Raw genomic sequence first — 18,756 nt, 5'->3', positions numbered from 1 at the left:
AGATAAGAATTATCATATAATTATTGAATTTTTTTATATCAATTATTTTCCCAAAGTTCTTTTTTATAAGGATGCATACTCCTCCGCTAGGCCGACCCGGACCAATCGGTTTCTGTGCTTGTATCGCTTCTATTATATAATCGTTGAAAAATTTTTTATTATAATATAAATTTGAAGTAATCCAAGTTTCTGTAATTGCTAAAATATCCGGTTCGTATTTAGTGCAAATTTTAACTATTGATGACATTTTATTTTTTATTCCTTGACCATTCCAGTTTACAATGGAAACCATTTGATTATTTTTTATGATTCTATTATAATGATTATATTTTTGTTTGTCATGGTATCAGCTGTTCATATCTATTTGGTCACTATAAGGATGAAAGTTGTTTACATAAACCAATTTACACAATTTTAAACTATATGTTATTTTTTCTTGATTTATCATTAATATATCGTTACGAAGTTTAACTTGATCTTTTTGTTTTCGCCATTCATAAAAAATTGGGAGTAACTTTTTCCTTCTTAATCTTGAGTTTTTGGTTAATTCTGGTGCCATTTGCATGTCTTTCCATTCATTTGATGTATTTCTTAGTTGTTTCTTTTGAATAAAAGTATAGAAGAATTTATCACGGATTTGCTTATTATTAAATATTATTCTTACTACTATGTTAGGTTTCTTTGTTATTAAGTTTGTTTCTATTATATCAGATTGGGATATGTCATTAATATTAAGTACATTTGTCATAAACTTATATATTTCTGATGTAGATATAGATTTTTCAACAGGATAATTGTATACTATTACTTTTTTATAATTATAATCATTATTTAAAGAATCTATTTTGAATTGCATTAGTTCGTTTTCACTTTTTTGTTGTTCTAATTGTTGTTGTAAATTTTTAATTTCCTTCTCCATGTATAGCTGTTTTTCCTTGGACTCACGTATGTCCTGACGTATGTTTTCTATATCTTCTTTTATATAGACCATTTGTTCTAGTAGTTTATCATTAGAGTCCTTTATTAAATCAGATATTTTAGACCATAAGAGTGCCGTAGAAGTGTCAAAATGACTTGCAAGATTTGTAACTGAATTTGAATTAATATTAGATGACTCACCTGTTGAACTCAATAAATTTTGCTGGTTATACTCTCTTATTTCTTCTTGCAAATCACTATTTAACTGTATTCCATAGTCTGTAATGAGTTTTGAGCTTGAAGAACCTGAATCATCTTGTTTGTTCTCTGTTCTCGATCTTGTAAGTGGCAGTCTACCTCGCTTAACTGGGGATCTTTGCATAATGTTATTTTTTTGAAATATTACTTTCTTTCTTTAAATTGAAGTAATATAATATTAGTTTGCACTTATTTAGTAATAAATTAATCAAACAGACTATTATTTGTCACTTCACTATCCTAAGGTAAGGTTCACAAAAAAAGTCACTCGCAGCTTCGACGTCCTGACGCCCCCATTTAGTGCAAATAGTAGTGTTACAAGTAGTAATGCAAATATTAATATTATTGCAATTATTATAAACATTTATATCAAAAAAATTGAAGATAGACTGAAAAAAACTGAAAACATTAGTGAAATATATTTTAATTAATAGAGTGTAATTTTTGAAAGAGGCATTTCTTTTCTGCTTGGACTAAAAAAGATTTATCAGGTGATAAATTAATTTATGATGATTTCAGAGTAAAGCATGCTTGTACACTAGCAATTCATGCCATTTGCATTTATGCATACTATTAGATACTTTTGTGAATAAGCTATAGAAACTAAGAAACTTAATATTAAATGTCAGTGTTGCTTAAAGTTCAGACTTAGTTTTGGAAATGTATTAATAAAAATTACATCATTCATTATCAGAAAAATAATCATGCAAACATTTTGGTATGGAAATGGCTAAACCAGAATATATGCATAATAAATGTAATACTTCTGAATTAAATACTTAACTTACCCTTCCATCAAATGAATAAAAACCTTTTTACTAAAATATTATGTAACTCTTTAGTTAAATGATTTTGAAGTATCAAATATTTATTCCAATATATTTACATGTCTAATTTAATTTAAATGGCACACAAAAATTATTTAGTTTTTATAATGTAAATTATCATGGCAAAATTATGATATGCTTTATAATGTAAGAGTACATTAAATATTTAATTTATGATATTGCACTTATTTTTCAATACATTTTTAAATTACAGTGGTAATGTTATGCTTTATGAAAAAGTTTATTAGCATGATGGAAGAGGATATCAATTATTTAAATGAAAAAGTAAAGAAATATCCAGGTTTGTTATCCAGGCAGATTTCAGATTTATGAGAAACATTAATTGATTGCCTTTCTGAATTTTTTTATTTTTAATATTTATTTTAATTTTAATAAAATTCAAAATTATTCAGTTAGTATTTCGTTAGGTTTTGCTTTAAATTAAAAAACTTTTAATTTTCTTTATTAGAGATTATAGCATATGATCAAATGAAAAGTTTCACAGCATTAAGTTTAGGTGATGGCTAAGTAGTTCTGTTTCCTGAACACTGGTAGTTTGGTCATGGGTTCATGCCTCACCAGGACATCCTGGCCATGTGGAGTTTTCTGGGTTTTCTCCATGTCTTTAATGCCTAAATAGGGGGCCAGTTACCCTTAAAATACAACACTTAGGTGATCTGAATTGGGGGAATACCTTACAGGATAACTGGAAGGCATCCTCCCAATTCAGATCGCCCAAATGTTACATTACTGTAATGAACAAACAAATGGTTTTTGGTGACTTGGTCATGTTATGAATTGGTTATGCTTGTTACTGTCCTGCTACATGTTATGAGAAATACTCAAATGTTTAACATTTGTATAGTATAAATTCAAGAAATACCATTTAAAATATCTTGCATATATTGTCAAGTTTATCTTTTTACAAGTATTTTGTTTGTTCATCCTGTGTTACTGATAGAGATTAATAGCATATAGTTCATTAATGATAAGTAATGTAATTATTAGCTTTATTTTTTAAATAAACAGTAGAATGCTAGTATAAATTTAGTTATTTATTTGATGTAATGCTTTTAGGTATTGTTTGTCGCTATGATCAAGAGAAAGATGAACTAGTTCCAGAAACTCCCTTAACTTTAGATAAATGTTTATGGTGTCATGGGTAAGTTAAAACTACATTAAATACAATAAATTAAAATTTTCAGAATTGAAATGCTAAAAATATATTTAAAATGTCATACTGCAATTTTATAAAGAATAGATGGATTAAGAAAGATTTGATTTAATATCCTTAACATATTAATAGACTTACTTTTATACTCTAAAGAATATATAAATAATTAATATGATGACATATTAGGTTACAGAAAATCTATTGTTTATTAAGTTTTTTATACATTGCGAAGAGAATATTTTCTATTATATTACCAAATATTTTGAGCAGAGAATTGATTTAATTTATAAATATTGATATAAAAATATACGTAGTACGATCCAAAAGTTCGGGGACTTGGCTTAAAATTCCTTACCTTAAAAAGTTTATATTGCCTATGCACAACCACTTTCAAAATAATCACCTTGGGCAACGATACACTTTTGCCAGCACTCGTATAACTTCTGGAAGCACTGCTGGAAGGCATTTTTTGAAACCTCCCGTAAGGCCTCTTGCAATGCTGCTCTAACCTCATCTGATGACACAAAACGGTGTTCCTGCAAATGATTTTTCATTGATGGAAACAAATAAAAATCACATGGAGATAAGTCCGGTGAGTAGGTGGGGTGTGGAAGCACATTAATTTGAGATTTGGTGAGAAACTGTGTGACCATTTGGGACCGATTTGCAGGTGCGTTGTCATGCAGAAGATACCACTCTCCACTTCGCTAGATCTGCGGCCGTTTACGACAAATGGATTCCCTCAAACAACGTAAAATGTCTAGATAATTGAGAGACCAACTCAACATTTTCCTTATTCCATGAAGTTGAAGATTGGCCAGAGCGTTCATCATCTGCGATAGATTCTCGACCCTCTTTAAACCTTTGATTTCACCATGGTAGAATCACCGTACACCTTTCTTAGCAATTTTAAAGTCTTCATAGATGTTTTACCTAAACGCTGACAAAATTTAATGATGCAGCGCTGTTCTTGAAACTCCATTTTTATTACGTTGCAAAACAAAAGTAACTATCTCTGAAAAAAAACAACAGTACTCGCTGTTTAATCATGTGACATGGGCAAAATCAACCTGAACACGTAGGGGTGGTTTGATAGAATTCATTTCATACGCTATAACTTTAAATACATGCTTTTGTTGTCATACATTACTGCAGTCCCCGAACTTTTTGATCGTACCACATATAAATACTCGAAAGATAATAATGTAATTTTACTAAACAAATAGCTATCAGTTTAAAATTTAAATAATTCAATATTCTCTTTGCAAGACTAGCAAATTTTTTATGTTAATTCAGACTAACTTTTATATTTTGTTCTTCCTGAGTAATAGATTGTCAAACTGAAGTAGAATTGTACACTTTTTCTATATGTACAAATGTTAAATAGCAATAACAAATATCAAGAAATGAAAATTTTTCTTCATATTTTAAGTAAATTAAATTTTTGATTTCATTAAATTAAAGACAATTTTGTTTTATGTCTGAAATTTTTGTAGAATTATCTTCAGGGAAACAGAATTAGGACAGATGTAGCTATGAATTAAAATAATTTCTCTTTGTTTCTGCAGTTTTTGATAAATAACAATTGTTCTATCAGAAACAATTAGCATAATATTTTATGTTCATAAACTCATAAACTGAAATTTTAAATGAGCATTTTAAGAATAATCTTAGTTATAATTTTTCTTAAAATACTCATTTAAAATTTCTTAATAAATTAATTATAGTGTAGTGTAGTGAAAATTAATAATAGTGTATTTATCACAATCTTTACTTATGAGAATTGTATTGTGATTTAATACAGTTATCATAAGTGAAGATAAGAAATTATATTTCTTAACAGAAATGTTTTTTTTTTTATTTTCTGTTATTTTATATAAAATATAAGAAAATTTTATCATTCCACATTTTATAAAAAGTGGAAAATAAAGTAAAATAATTTATAGTAAGTGGAGTAAGTAATCTTAAGTAAAACTCTTATTATAATTAAAAATTTATAATTGTTGTTTATCTATGTTGTTTAGAATAAACTTTTAATTGCAATGAAAAAAGTAATAATAGGAACTTACTTTTCTGTTAGTCAACTACTAAGGCTTGTCAATAAAGATGGTTCTATACAATACAAAAATGGTGATAGAACTAAAACACCCAGAAGTTCAACAAAACATTCAAATTGTAGTTGTGGTTACAAGCATTATTGGAATGGAAAAGAATATGATAGCATACCCCAGCAGTAAGTTTTGAAGAATTTATGGCTCATGTATTGTACATTTAATTTAAGATATATTTTTAAACTAAATTAAATTAATAATAAAATAATTAGATTTATAAGATGAAATACAATAAGAAATTTTTCAAAATAATTTTGAATTTATTTCATTCATTTTACAGCAGATATGTTTCAAAGAGATAGAACTTTAATACATAACAGTGAAATTCATGCTTTACTGCTGTCTACTGTGTGAATTTCTCTGAAATAAAATTTTGAAAATGAGGAAAAAAATACATGATGATCAGCCTTTCTCTAATTAATATATTGATTATATGTAATTTCAATACTATAGTTATAATCAGTTAAACTAATTTTTTATTTAAACACAAAAAGTACTATTCCTGTGATAAAATTATTAATAAATAATAGTTAGTTTTATTTTTTGTAATAACAAAGAAAGTATATACAGTGGGTGATCGGTTAATGAACATAATCCATTCCAAGATTTTGTTCATTTTCTGAATTGTTCGTCAACAGATTATCGATTTACCATAAGTTTTTATGGGAATTTGATTAATTCGTTCTGGAGACTCCAAAAAATAAAAAAATACATACTTTTTTACTATGTTTATTTATATGTAATAGTAAAAATACATATATATGCAGTCTTGCATTTTTATTAGTCATGTTTTTTCTGTTTGTGGGTGTTAGAGAATCTGTCCAATGTCGATTGCTTTTCTCTTTTCTTCAGGATTTTTCGGAAGTAATTAATAGTATTGTAATTGTAGAGATCCCCAACTCCATTAGTCTTATTCTGGTTTGGATGCCACTTGGATGATCGTTGTTCTGACATCCCTGGACTTCTTATGTCGTTAGATCAGTTTCAGGTTCCATTATGAGCTCTAAAATGCTCTTTATTTCTCAGATGTGATTTTCATTACTCCATTAGCAGCTTGAGACTTCTTGACATATCTTTCATAGCTAAGATTGTGCCTATCATAGACCTGTTCAAGCCATACTGCCTAGCAACATCAGACATCTTCTGCCCACTTTCTACCTTGGCTATTATCTCTTGCTTGGTTTCTACGGTGAGCACAGTTCTTGACACTCCTCTTTTTAGGCTCCAAATTATCCGTTTATTTTTTAAATAAAAAGTTCAGAAAAGCACTTATAAAAATTCAGAGAACAGAAATCAACTAGCCCACAAAAAATTATTTAAATGCAAGGTGCAAATAAAATTCTAAATTTGGTATTAAAACATTAACAAATATCTGATGGGACAGTTAAACTTTTACCTTTCGTAAATAAACCTCAACGCAAAACTTAACAAGTGTCCATCTGACAGTCTCGCGAAGACTATAAAAAATTATAATTAAATTTCTTAATTAAATTAAATTTCAAAATTATGAGAGTTATAAAAAAGTAATAAAAATTATTGAGAGGAAATTGGTACTACTATAACAAAAAATTATTTGTCAGAAAGGTAAACAAAAAGCTGGAATTACAAAGAGTTTCAAAATTCGAAGGAATATTATACTATCTGATTGGTATCAGATAGAGCGTTGATGTTCACATCTCCCGTGCTCCAAAAGGTTTCAAATTGTTACCCAAAGACAAGGGAAAACCAATTTGTATTTGTTACTTTCCATTGCTTCTTTTTATGTTTGTTCAGTAAAGTGTTCGTTGTCCGATCATAAAAATCTTTCATGAAAGTATTCGTTATCCGATTTGTTCACTATCTGAACTGTTCTTTAACTGATCACCCACTATATTACATATTATATTAAAATATGTATATTAGCTATCATGCATAAATATTTTAAAATGAAATTACAATAATGAAAATTTAAATGAATAAATTATTCATAAATGTAATTTGACTAGTCTAGTATTTCTGTAAAAATTTCTTATAAATATTCTTTTATTACATTCAGTAATTTTATCAAAATTATGAGAGTTATAAAAAAGTAATAAAAATTATTGAGAGGAAATTGGTACTACTATAACAAAAATTTGAAAATTAATATGAAAGATTAATTACAATTTATAATGATCATTGATAATTTTCAAAATATTTGCTATACAATATTATTAAAATTTCTTTCTTTACTTATCCTATATAAATACTTGCATCTTTTGTTTTTTGGGACTTGTTTTTATGATGGGTTTTTTTTCTTTGAATAAACTATCATTATTTTAATGAATTTAAAGGTGAGAATAATACAACATATTGACATACTATCAATTTTATGAACATTTTAATAAATGTTTTTTCTACAAAAATATAAGAAGAAAATCTAATTCTGATAGAAATTTAGTTGAATCTATATTATTTAAAACATGAATTATATATAATTGGTGGTTGTTATAGTTATAGTAACTGAAACTGGTATAGTAAAAAAATATTTTAGAGGTCAAACATTTTTATCACACACATTAATAGCATGGAACAAAAACTAAATGTTGAATTCAATACTGTAATGGGCAATAAATATACTCTAAACAAGAATAATTGTTAAATTTATTCATNTACTGTAGACCTGTTCAAGCCATACTGCCTAGCAACATCAGACATCTTCTGCCCACTTTCTACCTTGGCTATTATCTCTTGCTTGGTTTCTACGGTGAGCACAGTTCTTGACACTCCTCTTTTTAGGCTCCAAATTATCCGTTTATTTTTTAAATAAAAAGTTCAGAAAAGCACTTATAAAAATTCAGAGAACAGAAATCAACTAGCCCACAAAAAATTATTTAAATGCAAGGTGCAAATAAAATTCTAAATTTGGTATTAAAACATTAACAAATATCTGATGGGACAGTTAAACTTTTACCTTTCGTAAATAAACCTCAACGCAAAACTTAACAAGTGTCCATCTGACAGTCTCGCGAAGACTATAAAAAATTATAATTAAATTTCTTAATTAAATTAAATTTCAAAATTATGAGAGTTATAAAAAAGTAATAAAAATTATTGAGAGGAAATTGGTACTACTATAACAAAAAATTATTTGTCAGAAAGGTAAACAAAAAGCTGGAATTACAAAGAGTTTCAAAATTCGAAGGAATATTATACTATCTGATTGGTATCAGATAGAGCGTTGATGTTCACATCTCCCGTGCTCCAAAAGGTTTCAAATTGTTACCCAAAGACAAGGGAAAACCAATTTGTATTTGTTACTTTCCATTGCTTCTTTTTATGTTTGTTCAGTAAAGTGTTCGTTGTCCGATCATAAAAATCTTTCATGAAAGTATTCGTTATCCGATTTGTTCACTATCTGAACTGTTCTTTAACTGATCACCCACTATATTACATATTATATTAAAATATGTATATTAGCTATCATGCATAAATATTTTAAAATGAAATTACAATAATGAAAATTTAAATGAATAAATTATTCATAAATGTAATTTGACTAGTCTAGTATTTCTGTAAAAATTTCTTATAAATATTCTTTTATTACATTCAGTAATTTTATCAAAATTATGAGAGTTATAAAAAAGTAATAAAAATTATTGAGAGGAAATTGGTACTACTATAACAAAAAATTATTTGTCAGAAAGGTAAACAAAAAGCTGGAATTACAAAGAGTTTCAAAATTCGAAGGAATATTATACTATCTGATTGGTATCAGATAGAGCGTTGATGTTCACATCTCCCGTGCTCCAAAAGGTTTCAAATTGTTACCCAAAGACAAGGGAAAACCAATTTGTATTTGTTACTTTCCATTGCTTCTTTTTATGTTTGTTCAGTAAAGTGTTCGTTGTCCGATCATAAAAATCTTTCATGAAAGTATTCGTTATCCGATTTGTTCACTATCTGAACTGTTCTTTAACTGATCACCCACTATATTACATATTATATTAAAATATGTATATTAGCTATCATGCATAAATATTTTAAAATGAAATTACAATAATGAAAATTTAAATGAATAAATTATTCATAAATGTAATTTGACTAGTCTAGTATTTCTGTAAAAATTTCTTATAAATATTCTTTTATTACATTCAGTAATTTTATCAAAATTATGAGAGTTATAAAAAAGTAATAAAAATTATTGAGAGGAAATTGGTACTACTATAACAAAAATTTGAAAATTAATATGAAAGATTAATTACAATTTATAATGATCATTGATAATTTTCAAAATATTTGCTATACAATATTATTAAAATTTCTTTCTTTACTTATCCTATATAAATACTTGCATCTTTTGTTTTTTGGGACTTGTTTTTATGATGGGTTTTTTTTCTTTGAATAAACTATCATTATTTTAATGAATTTAAAGGTGAGAATAATACAACATATTGACATACTATCAATTTTATGAACATTTTAATAAATGTTTTTTCTACAAAAATATAAGAAGAAAATCTAATTCTGATAGAAATTTAGTTGAATCTATATTATTTAAAACATGAATTATATATAATTGGTGGTTGTTATAGTTATAGTAACTGAAACTGGTATAGTAAAAAAATATTTTAGAGGTCAAACATTTTTATCACACACATTAATAGCATGGAACAAAAACTAAATGTTGAATTCAATACTGTAATGGGCAATAAATATACTCTAAACAAGAATAATTGTTAAATTTATTCATGCTTAACTATAATTTGGATTTGCATCATTAGTAATCCTAAAAATGAAACACTTTTGCTCAGGATTATAATTTAAATTATATAAATAGGTTAAAGTGATTTACTTAATTAAAGAAATATAACTTAATTCTACATGAAGATTTTTATAAATATCAATATGATTTTAAATCCTCTGAATGTGGTTGCTACTTGTGGTCATGAATCCATAAATTCCATAAATTGAATTGTTTATGCGTTGAATAAAAATCAAGTTTTTGCAAATAAAAAGTTGTTATTAATGTTTAGAAAAACTTGACTCTTGAAACATTGTGTACATGTGTATGTATAATTGAATTATATTATAGAATAATGCAATCCATATTTTTGATTATTGAATTTATATGTTTAATAAACATATTTGCAATTGTTTTAGTAAAGAATTAAAACTCGTGAATACATCTGAATTTCATTTAGTATATTTTTTTATTTGATCTATTTTAAATTTTCATAAAATTTAATATATAAAGAAGAAAGATTGTTATAGTTTGAGCAAATGCAATGAAAGACCATCCTCTCATCCTAGATGAAATCAACATTTGGTCTAATTAATTTTACTCTCTTTGTCACAACAGGCTCCCCTTTTATCTGACCGGTGGATTGGTGACATTTGAGTAGGAAAATTACTTAATACAAACTTATTAGTGAGCATAAAATATGTTTTTAGAGATTTTGATAGGGCCAAGTTTAAATATTTGGTCCTTTTTTGTGAAATTTCATTGGCTGACTGAATACTGTTTCTTAATAAGCTGTGAATGGTATGTTAGAGTTAATGATAAAAAAAAATTGGATGATTTGAATGAAGTCAACAACTATTTTCTGTTGAAAAACATCAGTTCCTTTCTACCTGACCAATGAAGTTATGCCATTGCAAACCATCTGAGTATCACATTCTTAGCAAGAATAAAACACGTACTTGAGAATCTTCCAGTGCGCCAAGCAAAATTCTTTGGTCTATTTGCCTCAAAGTCTGATTATTCGTTTTATTTTTGTTAAATTAAGTTAAACAAGATTGATTTGGTTTTTCTTTTTCAAAGTAGATTTTTTATTCTATTTTGTTAATTTTCTGCTTCTTTTTATAATTTATTTAACATTTCATGATAAACATGACAGTGGTAGGCTAAAATAACCAGTCTTAATATGATTATCATTTTAATGTTTGTTGTTCTTACTGTTTGCCCTGGCAGTGCCAGACGTATCATCTAGTTTTCTATAAAATTTAAATTATTGAATATCATAAAAAAAAAAGTTTGAGTGATTTAAATGAATTTGGATAATATAAACTTCATAAATTCATATAAATAAAATTTTTGTAATTATTTAGTAAAAAGTAATAATTCTGATTTAGTATAAATTTTAATAAATTATTTTTTATAAAATTTTTAGACTTCCTATAATATTAGAATGGAATGATAAAGTCATACATGAGATTGTAACTTGGTTTCAATATGAAAGTGATGCAGCATTAAATAGTAATGTATATGATGTAGCTTCAGAAGTGGTACAGAAACATTTTCCAGGTAAATTTTAAGTTTATTGAAATTTTGCCATATTTTTTGCATGTGAATTTATTGAAATAGCAATAGTTTCACATATATAAAATATCAATAAACTTTTAAAAATAAATACAATTTAATGTTTGTTTATGATAGTAATGTGTCATACATTCTTTTTCTTATTAGCTTCTTTTAATAAAAACAGAAATTCACTCCATCTCTAAAATTGAGGCAAAATTTCTGAAATTATTAGAATTTGTATAGCTGTTGAAATAGCCATTGTGTTGTAATAATCAACAGACTACAAATTTTAATATAAATTGAAAATTGTTTATATTTATAATTAAGGCGAGAATCAAAAGTGGCAAAACGTTTTGACACTCAATACTTTGAAATTTTTGTCCACTGAGAAAATGTTTAAAAGTGTGAATTTGACATACCAAGAAGTTAGTTAAAAATATCAAAATATTGTGTGAAAGACACGTCTAAAAGTTGAGAATCATCTGTATTTGTAATTATAAATTAAATTTTTTAAACTTAAGTTTTTAAAATATCATTTAAATATTTCTAAAAATGTATATAGATTTTTTTATTGATTTTGAAAAGTATATATCTGAACTTATTAAATTACTATACATAAAAAAATATAGTAAAACAAAGTCATCAAAAATGATTTTTAGTTTAATTAAGAAATTTTTTTCTATAAACTGAAGAATAACATTTAATATGTTTAAATATTAATCAATAAAATATTATTTAGGAGCTTTTGGAAGTGAGAGGTTAATTCAAAGGGTTGTACATCAAATTCTTGAACAAACTAAAGAACAAACAGATGATGTAGCTGCTGCTCAGAATCCAGTACCATATGAACAGTCATCACCATCTGCATCTATCCCACAAAAAATGATTATTTGTGGTACTAAAGTAAGCTTTGTTTAATTATTTGCAATGTTTTTAATTACAGTAGAATCCCAATTATTCAAGCTTCAATTAATTTAGTTTCCATATTATCTAAAGCAAACCTATAAGTATGGATATATTACTTTTCTTATATTGCAATTTATAAAAAAAAAAAAAAAAACTTAAAACAACATGTATTACAAAATATTTTTCTGTTATCTTTTATTATTTAACTTCAATATGAGACAAATCATTCATAATAAAATGTAACTACAATAATACACATTTTTAATGTTATTATTTTAAAGAGATAAAAATTATTGAGAGGAAATTGGTACTACTATAACAAAAATTTGAAAATTAATATGAAAGATTAATTACAATTTATAATGATCATTGATAATTTTCAAAATATTTGCTATACAATATTATTAAAATTTCTTTCTTTTACTTATCCTATATAAATACTTGCATCTTTTGTTTTTTGGGACTTGTTTTTATGATGGGTTTTTTTTCTTTGAATAAACTATCATTATTTTAATGAATTTAAAGGTGAGAATAATACAACATATTGACATACTATCAATTTTATGAACATTTTAATAAATGTTTTTTCTACAAAAATATAAGAAGAAAATCTAATTCTGATAGAAATTTAGTTGAATCTATATTATTTAAAACATGAATTATATATAATTGGTGGTTGTTATAGTTATAGTAACTGAAACTGGTATAGTAAAAAAATATTTTAGAGGTCAAACATTTTTATCACACACATTAATAGCATGGAACAAAAACTAAATGTTGAATTCAATACTGTAATGGGCAATAAATATACTCTAAACAAGAATAATTGTTAAATTTATTCATGCTTAACTATAATTTGGATTTGCATCATTAGTAATCCTAAAAATGAAACACTTTTGCTCAGGATTATAATTTAAATTATATAAATAGGTTAAAGTGATTTACTTAATTAAAGAAATATAACTTAATTCTACATGAAGATTTTTATAAATATCAATATGATTTTAAATCCTCTGAATGTGGTTGCTACTTGTGGTCATGAATCCATAAATTCCATAAATTGAATTGTTTATGCGTTGAATAAAAATCAAGTTTTTGCAAATAAAAAGTTGTTATTAATGTTTAGAAAAACTTGACTCTTGAAACATTGTGTACATGTGTATGTATAATTGAATTATATTATAGAATAATGCAATCCATATTTTTGATTATTGAATTTATATGTTTAATAAACATATTTGCAATTGTTTTAGTAAAGAATTAAAACTCGTGAATACATGAAATATATTATAATGAGAAAGTATTAAAAATTTATTTCAATAATTTGATTATTGAATTTATATCCAATTTTTGTGGGCCCTTGGTTTAAGCCCTATTAGTTTCTATTTAGATCCACCCCTGTACACAATACATTTATGCTGACTAGGTACCACAAGCTCTTGATACAATCTGGCTGTGTGAAATGATTTGAATGACGTCATGAATGCACATTTGTTTTCTGCGGAATACCTCCACACAAGCAAGCAATCGAGTTCTCACAAGCAATGNTACAATAAAATAAATTATAAAAAATTGATTCTAGAAATTCCTTATTTGTTTAAATTCATTATATTAAAATTGTAAATTGTTACTGGAATATTTCTAAATAAGATAGAACAAATCTATTTTAGAAATTATTTATTTGTAAAGAAAAGTTATCTGTTACCTGGAAGAAGTCAATCATTTAAAACAGCAAAGTATGTAATGCATCTCTCTATTTCTAACTTCAAAGTCTGTAATGCATCTCTCTATTTCTAACCATATATGTGCAGAGTAATAAATATTATAGATACAATCTGACAAACAAATAAAGTCTATAATGTGTGTGAGAGTCATATTCAGCTTGGCATGGAATACCTCAGGTAACCATTATAAACTTATTATAATTATATGAAAATTATATACAGTCGATCCCCCTATAAGACAGTAGATACGTTCCGTTCTTTATGAATCAATTTTGTAGGAATCACAACCAATCACAGCCCGACACATGTGAAGTTTACGGACTACGGCTGTTTGAAAGGTTTTCTTCCATAAAATTAATCAATTCTAGACTAATCTGACTCAACATTTCCAAAATACGTATATTTTTTTTTGGAAATAATCCATATAAACTATGCTATAAACAAAAAATTGTAGGATTACTTACTGAGTGTGCACTATTCGACATCGCCGTTGCTCAAGCTTGTTTTCGTCGCGACCGTGATTTCTGATGTTATTTTTCTGCGAAAACTTCGTTGAACTTTGGAGACGACATGTATATAAATAATTTTAATCACCGTTGAATAAGAAATGTTTCTTTCACAAGAAATGTATAAAATTACAGTGCCTATTTTACATACTGTACAGACAATAGCTCGCCTAAACTCTCCATAGCATGGCGCTAGACAGCGGAAAGTATATATATAATTATAATAAAGTTACAATAAATTAAGTTAATATATAATTATATATACAGTACCTAATTTATATATAATTTATATGTACAGATGATACTAAACTCAATTTACCCGCCTAAACTGTCCATAGCGAGGCGCTGGACGGTGGAAAGTAGTTCGGCTGCCTGATGACATTTTACGTAATTATAGGAGTTTTTTTTTTTTACCGTTGTTTACGGATACCGCCACAATTTTTTTGTCGTCTTAATCGTAATTATAGGAACCCGTCTTATAGGGGGATCTACTGTATTTTCAAATGGATTAAACATGAATAAGCAAGAAGAAAATTATAGTAACCTAGATGACCACTATTTTTAAATATTATCTTTATTCTTCATCTTACGAATACAAATGTTATATATAATGAACGATTTAATATTAAAATTGGTTTGGCATCGATAAGTTTAATATATCAATGATAAAAGACTAATATTCGTTTTGTATTCCATGTGATGTTTTCGACGTTTTTATGATTCAAACTTTTTATTGTTCGCAATTATTTTTAAAAAACACTGAGCCATCGAACTTTTAACATAACAATGCTGACTTTGCCAAGTTTTCGTTTTTTTTTCTAATGTTTAATATGAAAAATAAACGCAGATTTATTGAATTTGATACAATTTTTATCAGATGTGCGTATATAGACGATTCCATATTCTCTGATACGTTTATTTTAAACATTTTATTAAATTTATTTTTATGAACCGATATTTGAAACTGTTATACTTTTCCTGCTTCTTTTTAAAACTCATTCCAAAATTATTCTTTTCATATCTTCTAAAAACTTAAGCTCAAGGTGATGCCCGTGCACACAATTTTTAAAAGATGTAATTTTAAAAACAGTAACATATTAAGTAGATTAAAGAGGATCTTAACAGATACAAAATAAATGTAAGTTATATGCAATATATAATTTCATTAAATAACATTTTTGTTACAGCCTTTGGAATTTTACACCGGCCAAGGCCTTATTCAACCGAAGAAAGTTATGGTAAGATTTGAATCAAAACAACGATAATTTTTCAATAAAAAAGACAGAAAAGAAATTAATTTCATTCAAATTATGTGTAGAATGTAAAAATGATTTGACAAGATTTAAAAATACAGTAAACATGTATTGTTATTATATGTATTGTTACTAATACATATAAATTATTATATAATATTATAAAATTGGTATAGGTATATAGAAATATCAAATAGATTGAAATTGTTAATTGAATATTGAAATAGATTTAATAAATTTGCTTTTTGGCGAAATGAAGTTTTTAAATTTCGTTTATAAAATAAAAGCGTTCAATTGAAACGTAGAGGTTTTTAATGTTTAAATTGAAATATTTGCAAAGAACAAAATTATAAAATATGTTTTAATACTTTTTAAGTAGATTTTAATATTTTTTTCTTAACTAATTTATAATGGCTTTAAATATTTATTACTTTACTACATTTTTTCTTGCGTAACAAATTTAAGTGCAGTTTTTGTAGAAATGTAACACTTTTAAATAGTTATATTTACCAAAACATTTTTGTAAAAATTGGTCATTTTGGGGTATAGAGTTATTGATTAAATTTACACAATAGCAGGATTTAAAAAAATAATTTATTTATTAATGATAGTATGACTATCTTTAGAAGAGATACATGCATTCATTTTGCAAGTAATCTCTGAAAGTTGCTGAAATTTGTAAACAAAACTCTCAAATAAGGTGTATAATCCTGAGGGATGATTAACACACCTCTTCAATATGAGATTGAAGTTGGTTTTTTTTAAACCCTTTTCGACCTGTAGACAATAAGAATACTGTGAGAACGAGGGGCTTTGAGCGACCGCTCACTGTACAGGATGACTATAATTGTAATGTTTGAAGAGACTGGAAGATCGCAAAATCTTCGTCTCAGTCAGGTCCTGACACAAGTTAGGATAAAGAATAATTGTGTTCTAACTAGCGATAAAAGGAGTGATTTAAACTTGATCCGATTGGCCAATCAAAGTGGATTGTTCGGGTGGTTGGGAGGGGATGTATGCTCGGAAATGGAGGTAGCTTGACTAATGGATAAAATAACTATTTATTTATCTAACTCTGGAGTAGGATACAAATAGATATCATAAGCTTGTAAAAAAATTTGCTAAATATAATATAAAATAATATAACTAAAATATACAAAACAACTGATCTACTCCTACTTAATATGATCTCTAATCCAAGTACAGAGAGAGAGCTTACATAATTGTTTTAGTTATCTGGGAACCTTTCATATCATTATACTGTAGAATGGAGACACCAAAGTAAAGGTGGGAACTACTGAATGGGTTAATGATCCCAAGCGGCTAATGATATGTTGTTCATGACAAAAAGCCTCGAAGAAAGTGATCTCGACCTTTTTATAGAAAATTTGAGAACCAAACGGATTTGTCCTTGATTCAGTCATTCTCTTCCTGTGAGTCAGGGGAAGTGCAAGTTCCCCTGACTCACAGGAAAGAGAGGTAATAACTTCGATAAATTTTCTCCGTTCTTATTTTTCAAGTTATAAATTATTCTTTTAAACCAAATTCTTTTATAAAACTGTTTTAATATTAAACTGTTCCCAACTCTTGATATACTCTCTGTTCTCACAGTACCTTCTTAATCATACCCATCGTGGGTTCAGCCAGGTTCACAGATGGAGCTACCGGGTGAAGAATAGGGTCGATCCCTAAAAAGTTCCTGGGGTTGCTCGTCTAAATTTGATTCCAGTTCCTTCAGAGCAGTCAGCTGACGGTTTAACCGTCTTGACCATCCGATTTAACGTTACCTCAGATTGGTAGCAGAGTAAATCAATCTTTAATGGCTTCACTTTAACATGACTCAGATAATTGAGGTAAGATCGGGGTTTAATAGGTCAGGAAAGAGTTCCCACATGTAGAGTAACTTTACAAATTCTTGCAATACGTGGACAAATATTGCCCAACTGGAAAGTTGTGATAAAATGCTGCTTTAAGTAGATTAGAACATAACACTGAACATTTTGTCAAGAATGATTACTATAAGTGACCTGAAAAACATTGGCTCAAACTAAAATTTCAGAAATGCTCGCTATACATCATTTAATGATAGAAAAAGAACGATTTTATCATTTATCACATCTCCATATACATTTCCTATGGTCATTTCCACGAAGAACAAATCGTTTCTCATTAGTACATTATTTTATTTTTTATTGCCACAGCTGTTTTTCTTTGTACTAATGTACACATTGTTCTGTTATTGGGTCAGTTTCTGAGAGAAAAACTCTGAGATGTTTTCTTATAGCTAACATTGAAAGTGTTCTATCGATGGTTACATTTGTAGCATCTCCTACTTGTTGTGTAGATCTTTCGTTTGAAACTGAGACACTTATCATGACGATTATATTGAAATAGTCAATCTCGTAGCATCTGAGTCAGGTCTGCACGTAGGCTATGTATACAGGTATACTTCGACTTACGTCGTTTCGAGTTACGTCGTTCCCGATTATACGTCGTTTGTCAAAAAAGTATATGGAAAAATAAAAATCAAGTTTAAGTCATTTTACTCGACTTTACGTCTGTCCGCCACAAATATTGAAGTCGTAATATCACTAGATAAACGTTTAAAGCACATAAAATCATATTAAAATATATACAAGTATGTACTGTATTTACAGTACACGCATTCGTAAATTTAGATTACTTTTTTTGTACTATATTAAAAACTAAAATTTATTTGTTTGTAAGCTTAAAATAGATTTTTATTAACCATATATTATTTAAAATGCTTTCCTAGTGATAAGTAGATTCGGAGACAGGTAAATTCGACTTACGTCG

At 26.9% G+C, this 18,756-nt stretch overlaps 1 protein-coding gene across 1 annotated transcript in view; it reads left to right on the top strand.

The window, feature by feature from the left end:
• The window catches only part of LOC111629898 (deubiquitinating protein VCIP135-like), an 86,898-nt gene that overhangs the window by 49,727 nt on the left and 18,415 nt on the right, over positions 1 to 18,756 (top strand). The window contains exons 7-10 of the mRNA XM_023373826.1: positions 3,081 to 3,165; positions 5,258 to 5,410; positions 11,420 to 11,553; positions 12,290 to 12,453. Coding sequence (XP_023229594.1) covers positions 3,081 to 3,165; positions 5,258 to 5,410; positions 11,420 to 11,553; positions 12,290 to 12,453 — 536 coding nt within the window. The remainder of the gene's footprint in view (positions 1 to 3,080; positions 3,166 to 5,257; positions 5,411 to 11,419; positions 11,554 to 12,289; positions 12,454 to 18,756) is intronic.

The sequence above is a fragment of the Centruroides sculpturatus genome, unplaced genomic scaffold (genome assembly GCF_000671375.1).
Source record: "Centruroides sculpturatus isolate CEXI.00-Female unplaced genomic scaffold, Cexi_2.0 scaffold528, whole genome shotgun sequence".
Taxonomy (NCBI): domain Eukaryota; kingdom Metazoa; phylum Arthropoda; class Arachnida; order Scorpiones; family Buthidae; genus Centruroides; species Centruroides sculpturatus.
This window is presented reverse-complemented; position numbering and strand designations above follow the sequence as displayed.